Here is a 7,541-nt window from a genome sequence, read left to right on the forward strand (position 1 = left end):
ATCCACCCCCAGCACCCCCACCCCCAGCACACCCACCCCCAGCACCCCCACCCCCAGCACACCCACCCCCAGCACCCCCACCCCCAGCACCCCCACCCCCAGCACATCCACCCCCAGCACCCCCACCCCCAGCACACCCACCCCCAGCACCCCCACCCCCAGCACCCACATCCCGCACATCACCCACCCCCCACCTCCCCCAGTCCCTCCGTGAACAACAGCAGCCTTGCCCCCCCACCCCCCGCCCGTTCCTGGGATTTGATTGAGACTCAGCTGGAGAGGGACTGTGCTGGAATTTACAGGTTGGAGGGACTTTGACTTTTTCAAGGGGCTTTGGAAATCTCTGTTCGCCTTTTACATTTCCCACTTTAATAAGGAGCGGAATTCTCGGCTGCGGTTAAAAAAGGTCACACAGGAACAGTTTCCCCAGCGCAGTGTTAGCGGAATGTCCGCGCAGTGTTAGCGCAATGTTAGTGCAGTGTTAGCGCAATGTTAGTGCAGTGTTAGCGCAGTATAAGCGGAATATCAGCGCAGTGTTAGCGCACTGTAAACGGAATATCAGCGCAGTGTTAGCGGGGCAGTAGCCCACCGCCAGCTCCCCCACTCCCCGACTGCGCTCCGGGGGCCGGATCCCGGGTTGGGGGATGTGGGGGGTAGGGGGGTGGGGCTCCTTCATTCCGCCACGTTCCCGGCGCACGCCACCGCCCCCTCCCCCCGCGGGAGCGCGCAAGCCGCACACGCGCTCCGTGTTGTTGAGGAAGAGCCGGTGTGCCGTGCCCCAGCCCCTCCCCCCTCCCCCGGGGGTGTGTGTGTGTGTGTGTGTGTTGGGGGGGGGGGGGGGGGGAGACTGTCCCGATATAAATACCCCCGCTCCCGGGCCGCTCTCACTCTCCGCTTCGCCAACAGCTTCCGCCCAGGCTCCAGGGGAGCAGCGCAGGTTGGTGACCGGCTCCGAGAGCCCTCTCCCCGGTACAACAGCCCCCTCCCAGCTCCATCCCTCATCCCTCACCCTGGACCTTCCTCCTGCCCCCCGCCTCTCCCTGTACCGTCCCCAATACAGCCCTGTACATACCCTTGTGCCCTCAGTCTGTATCCTCTGTCCAGCTCCCAGTGCTGCATCTCCCTGGCTCCCCGCCTTGTATTGGCCTCTTTGATGTTTTACACTTTGGGATATGAAAACTTAATCAAATCCATAGATAATTCAAACTTTTTGTAAAATGTGCTTTACTGCCTCAAGCTGCCTTTAAACTCTGTAAATTTGTACAAAATGTTACTGATGTGAATGTGACGTGGATAGAGATTTGAGTTATTGAGCTTGTTCCTTACATAGTTGCACTACTAACATTTTCCCCTCTCTCTCATTTTCCTATCTTCCTCCCTCCCTCCCTCTCTCTTCACTCCCTTTGTTTCTCTTTATCCCCTCACACTCTCTTTCTCTTTCTGTCCATTTCACTGTTTCTCACTTTCTCTCTGTCTCCCTGTTTCTGTCTCTTTCTCTCCCTCCATCTGTCTCTCTCTGTACCTCTCTTACTTTCTTTTCCTTTGTCTTTCCTTTCGTTTCTCCCTCCCTCTCTCTGTCTCTTTCTACTTCTTCCTCTTCCTCCATCTGTCTTTCTGTGTCTCTCTCTCCATTTCACCCTTTCTTCACTGTTTTTCTCCCTCTCCCTGCTGTCTTTTTCTCTTTCTGTCTTTCCCTCCCTCTCTCTGTTTCTCCCTCTCCTTGCTGTTTTTCTCTCTTTTCTGTCTTTCCCTCTCTGTTTCGCTGACTCTGTTTTGCTCCCTTCTCCTCTGTCTTTCTATTTCTCTGTACCTTTTTACTTTCTGTATCTGCATGTCTCTATTTTACCCTCTCCCTTTCTCTCTCTTTCTGTATTTCCCTCTCCCTCTCTGTTTCTTCCCCTCTGTTTTGCCCTCTTCTCCCTTCTATTTCTGTTCCTCTCTCTCTTTATTTGTTCCTTGTGCCCTCGAACTCTCACAGGATGTCTCCCAAGACTCGCTGTTCCCTTGTGTTATTCAGCAGCGATGCAGAGCAGTATTACACGCTGTCAGATGATGAGAGCAGCTCCTTCCATTCTCCAGGGACCATTGTGAGTCCGGAGCAGTTGAGCAGCCAGTTTGGTTCTGGGGATGAGGTGGGGGATTCAGTCTCCCACAGAGGTGCCCTGGGCACCACCACAGTCCGAAGAAAAAAACCCAAGAGCCGGGCCAGGGTTAAAAGTGAAGCAGCAGCCAGCAAGCAGAGGAGAAGCAGACGGATAAAGGCAAATGATCGTGAGAGGAACCGTATGCACCACCTGAATGATGCTCTGGATGCTCTGCGGGCAGTGCTGCCCAGTTTCCCAGATGATGCCAAGTTGACCAAGATTGAGACGCTGCGCTTTGCCCACAATTACATCTGGGCACTGACAGAAACGCTACGGCTGGCAGAACAGGGGCGTGGGCAATGTGCCAGTGGGATAGCTGCGTCAGAGCTGGGCAGCCCCCAGAGCCTCTACTCACCCTCATCCCATGACTGTGATTCCCCACAATCCCCCCAGAGAGGGCTTATGTGCCGCCTGCTGGAGTCCAGTGCCCCCTTCAGTGACTTCATCTGATTGCAGCCCCAGTGGACTCTTCCTGTGCTGTCACTGCCTGGAGAAATGTATCTCCTCTAAACCTCCAAGCCAACTCTCCGCCCCCTCCCCACCAGGGCTGACTCCTCTGATGATGCTATCTCTCTAGTTTTTTGTTCAAAAACATTATCTGGGGAGGTCATGGTAATGTCATTAAACCCAAAGCCACCCCTGCATGTTCTGGGGATGAGGGTTCAATTCCCACTTTGGCAGGTGGTGAAACTTGAGTTCAATAAATGTCTGGAATTGAAATGTAGTCTAATGGTGACCTTGAAACCACAGTCAAAAATTATTTTAAAAACCCATCTGGTTCATTAATGTCCTTCAGAGAAGAAAATCTGCAGTCCTTATCCAGTGTGGCCTGTGTGTGACTCCAGGCCCACTGCAATGTGGCTGACTGTTAACTGTCCTCTGGGCAATTAGGGATGGGCAATAAACACTGGGCCAGCCAGTGTCATCCACGTCTGATGACTGATAAATGAAGATTGTTCTTGGGACCATATCTGACATGGCACTGTCTTTAAGCTACACCGACCTCGGTCAGTAATGTGGATCTGTTTCTCAAAGGGACTTTCCTCCACGATAAAAGGATTGTGACATTTTGGGACTGACTTGGGTGCCAATGTTTGATTCTCTGGCTCATAGAAATCTAACCAGACTTCTTTGGCATTTTCTACAAACGCTAGCAAATTGTGCTTCTATCTCTGAATATTCCACTAATTTTTTAAAATTATAAATTTATTGATTGAATCTGCATTTTTTTATATTTATTGATAAATTCTGACCAGATATATATTCTGTACATAAGAGATTATTCTGTTGAGTGATTGGACAATGACAGACTGCTTTTTTATCATTTTAATAAAAATATTGTCTTGATGAGGAGGTGTTTGCAGTTGTTCACTGGTTCCAGAGACTGCTCCTTCAGCAGCTAAAATGTTGCAAGCTCTCACAGACAGAGATCCATGACAGGGGACCTCTTCAGGTCAGCAAGAGCTTTCTAAAGACTTGGTTCTCCAGTGGAACTAGCCCCAAAATGAGAATCAGCTGCTACATACCGGAAGGTATTGGTTCAGCACTGGGAGAGGGAGTCGGGCAGCGGGAGAGGGAGTCAGGCAATGGGAGAGGGAGTCAGGCTATGGGTGAGGGAGTTAGGCACCGGGAGAAGAGTTAGGCACTGGGAGACGGAGTCGGGCACCGGGAGAGGGAGTCAGGCAATGGGAGAGGGAGTCAGGCTATGGGTAAAGAGTCAGGCAGAATTCCAACTTGGAGCATTGAGAATTGTGGGAACTCTTCCAGCACCATTAATCCAGAATCTGGTTTCCAGCATCTGCAGTCATTGTTTTTACCTAATTGTGGGAACTTCACTTACCTTAAGTGTGAAAGTGACTGTGGGACGGGATGCCAGTATGGGATAGCCCCCCCACCGAACGTCAACCTGCCTTGGACATTCTAACATATTTGTTATATCATTTTAAACTTGGTGCATTGAGCTAGTGGTCTCCTATTTATTAGAAACCTTGGGTTCATGGTATTGCACACAGCAGTCCATGCAATCATAGGTCACGTCAGTTCACACACTGTCAGACTACCTGTAATTTCTCTGGCCTCAAGAACTCTATATACCACCTTTCTATTGTTAAAGACATCAGTCGGTCTGAGATTTTCTAAAAGGGACTGTTCTCCAAATTTTAGTTACATCCAGTCTCCTGCTCTCAATCTTTCTACACATTTGAAGTTTCCAATTTTTTTGTCCTGCAGAATTAGTATTTGCTGGTGTCCCATACTGTCAATAGGACACGCATTATTCTGTGCTTTTCGAGACTTGCAGCAACATAATATTCAGATACAAAATTGGAAAAGATTGTTCTCAGGATGCTGAGGTAGTGACAGAATTGGCCACATTTGTTTACCTTCTTTTACAGGTTGTGGGGGTGTTGGCTTGCCCAGTTTACCCATTCCTGAAGAAGGGCTTATGCCCGAAACGTCGATTCTCCTGTTCCCTGGATGCTGCCTGACCTGCTGCGCTTTTCCAGCAACACATTTTCAGCCCATTCCTAATTGCCCTGTGAAAGTGGTAGTGAGCTGCCCCCTTGAACCATTGCAGTTCTAGGAGTGTCAGTACAGTTATGATGTGTTAGGGAGTCAGTTTGAGAATTTTGATCCATTGACACTGAATTCCAAGTCAGGATAGTGAGTGGTTGGGAGGTCAACCTGCAGGTAATGGTGATCTCATGTATTTTCTGATCTTGTCCTTCTAGAAGCAAGTGGTCATTGATTTGGAAGGTGCTCTCTAAGGATCTTTGGTGAATTTCTGCAGGGCATCATGTAGACAGTGCACACTGATCCTACTGAATGTCAGTGTTGTAGTGAATGAATGTTGGTGAGTGTGGTGCCAATCAAGTGGACTGCTTAGTGCTGGATGGTGTTAAGTTTCTCGAATGTCGTTGGAGCACCACTCATCCATGCAAGTGGGGAGTTTTCCATTGCACATCTGCTCTTGTAGCCAATGTATTTATGCTTATCAGACTGATTCCTGAGACTCCAGCCTGATTTCTGGGATGACCAAACTGGATTGCTGAAGACTATATTAACTGGAGTTCAGAAGACTGAGGGGAGTCTTGCAGAAACCTATAAACATAGTTGAGCAGGATCCAATGACCAAATGGCCTAAACCTACTCTTATTTTCTATGATTCTATGTGGCTTGTCCAGTTCAGGTTCTGGTCCCAGGATATTGATTGTGGAGCATTCAATGATGGTAATGACATCGGAAGTCACAGAGTAATGATGAGATTCTCTTTTGTTGGCAATAGTGATTGCCTGTCACATGTAGCATAAATGTTAATTGTCACTTGTGAGCCTAAACCTGGATAATGCCCAGGTCTTGCTGTATTTAGACAGGGACTGTTGCAGTATCTGATGAGTTACAAATGGTGCTGAACATTGTGCAATCATCAGCAAATATCCCAGGTGTGGCATCATGATGGAGGAATGGTAATTAATAAAGTAGCTGAGGATGGTTGAGTTGAGGATATGACCCTGAGGAGCTGCTGTAATGATGTCCTCAGACTGAGATGATTGATAGAGAACAACCACAAACAGCTTCCTTTGTGGCAGGTATGAATCCAACTAATGGGGAGTTTACCCCCGATTTCTGTTGACTCCAGTTTTGTTAGGGCTCCTTGATGCAACATTCAGTCAATTGCTGCCTGATGCCAAGGGTAATAACTCTTACATCACCTGTGGAATTCAGCTCTTTTGCCAATGTTTGAATTAAGGCTGTAATGAAATCAGGAGCTGTCAGAACTCAAACGGAGCTACAGGCATGTGGCTACTTATGAAGCATAACTCTTCAGTACTATTGTTGGAATATTGTCAGGGCCTTTTCCGTATCCAATGGCTTTAGCCATAGCATAAAACAATTTGGCTGAAGGTTGTCCTCTGTAGGGTTGGGGACTTCCGGAAGTTGCTGAGCTGGACCATCCGCTTGGCACTTGGCTGAAGATGGTTTTCAGCCTCATCTTTTGCACTGAAATGTTGGGCTTCCCTATCATTAAAGATGGGAATATTTGTGGAGACTCACCACCTGTTTGTTTAATTGTCCACAGCTATTCATGACTGGATATGGCAGGACTATGAAGCTTAGATTTGATCTGTCTGTTTTGCATGTGTTGTAACTTCACAAGGTTGCCACGTCATCTTTACCTGTGCCCAGTGCTGCTCCTGGCAAATGCTTCTGTGCTTTCCATTGAACTGGTTCTAATGCTTCCGTTTGAGGATAGTTCTGGGTTCAACACTGTAGGAAGCATGTGAATACATTGGAAAGAGTGCAGAAAGAGGTTAATGTGAATGGCTCCGGGGATCAGACACTTCAGAGATGAAGAAAAAAAATTAAAAAGTTGGGACTCTTTTCATGGGCGAGGAGAAGACTCAGAGGAAATTTGATTGGAAGTTTTCAAGATCATGAGGGGTCTGGACTGTGTAGATAGAGAAAGATTGTTCCTGCTTATAAACAGGTCGAGAACCAGAGGGCATGGTTTTAATGTGTTTTGCAAAAGAAGCAAATTTAAGGTGAGATAAAGTCTTTTTCGTACAGTGGGTACTTAGGAATAGACTGCCTGGAAGTGTAGTAGAGGCAAGTTCAACTGAAGCATTCAAGAAGGCATTGCATGCTTATTTAGATAGAAACAATGTGTTGAGTGACAGGGAAAAGACAAGAGATTAGTGCCAAGTCTAACTGTTCTGAGTGTCAGTGTAGGCAAGATGGGCAAAATGGCCTCTTTCTGCATCATCACAATTCTGTGATTCTGAGAAGAGGTTGCCATGGAGAACCAGCTGAGGGGAAACCTCTTCCCGGGGAAGATTGTGAATTTTGTTGAATTTCTGCTCCAGAGAGCTGTGGACGTTCAGTGTCTTTGAAATAGAGATTGATTTTTGGAGAGGTTTTGAGATAAGGTGGAAATTAGAGCTGCAACAGCAGGTTAATCATGGTGACATTGAATAGCAGGAAGGGTTCAAAGAATTCAAGGAATCTTGTTTTATATATTCCAATGTTCAATGGAGCTTGTATGGAAAAAAGATTCTGTCTTCAACATGAAGGGATGGAATGGAAAAAGAAAATACCCAGAGATTGCTGTGCTCATTACTGTAAAGTGAGGTGTGTATGAATGTAAAGATTTGGAGATATTGTTCTGAGGATAACAGTGACGAATCTTGTAGGGTGATGATGACTGGGAAACTATTCTCCAGCTTGATTCGGAATGGGATTAAATTTGACATCAAGGCACAGATGAGAAGAGGTGACTAAATGGTTTGTCAAAGAGGTGCTATTGAGAGCCTCTGAAACTCACATATGGATGAGGAAGGACACCATTTCGATTGGGACAACACATCCATCCTAGGACAAGCCAAACAAAGACTCGCACGA

The 7,541-nt window shown here is 47.3% G+C and overlaps 1 protein-coding gene across 1 annotated transcript; it reads left to right on the forward strand.

Annotated features, from left to right (window-relative positions):
- Positions 1-823: 823 nt before the first annotated feature.
- Positions 824-2,825, forward strand: LOC122541714 (neurogenin-3-like). The gene is made up of 2 exons (XM_043678603.2): positions 824-937; positions 1,979-2,825. The coding sequence occupies exon 2, from the start codon at positions 1,980-1,982 to the stop codon at positions 2,592-2,594; it is 615 nt and encodes a 204-aa protein (XP_043534538.1). The 5' UTR covers positions 824-937; position 1,979; the 3' UTR covers positions 2,595-2,825.
- Positions 2,826-7,541: the final 4,716 nt, after the last annotated feature.

The sequence above is a fragment of the Chiloscyllium plagiosum genome, unplaced genomic scaffold (genome assembly GCF_037043375.1).
Source record: "Chiloscyllium plagiosum isolate Xiang-an unplaced genomic scaffold, Cpla_swu_hap1 HiC_scaffold_43, whole genome shotgun sequence".
NCBI lineage: Eukaryota > Metazoa > Chordata > Chondrichthyes > Orectolobiformes > Hemiscylliidae > Chiloscyllium > Chiloscyllium plagiosum.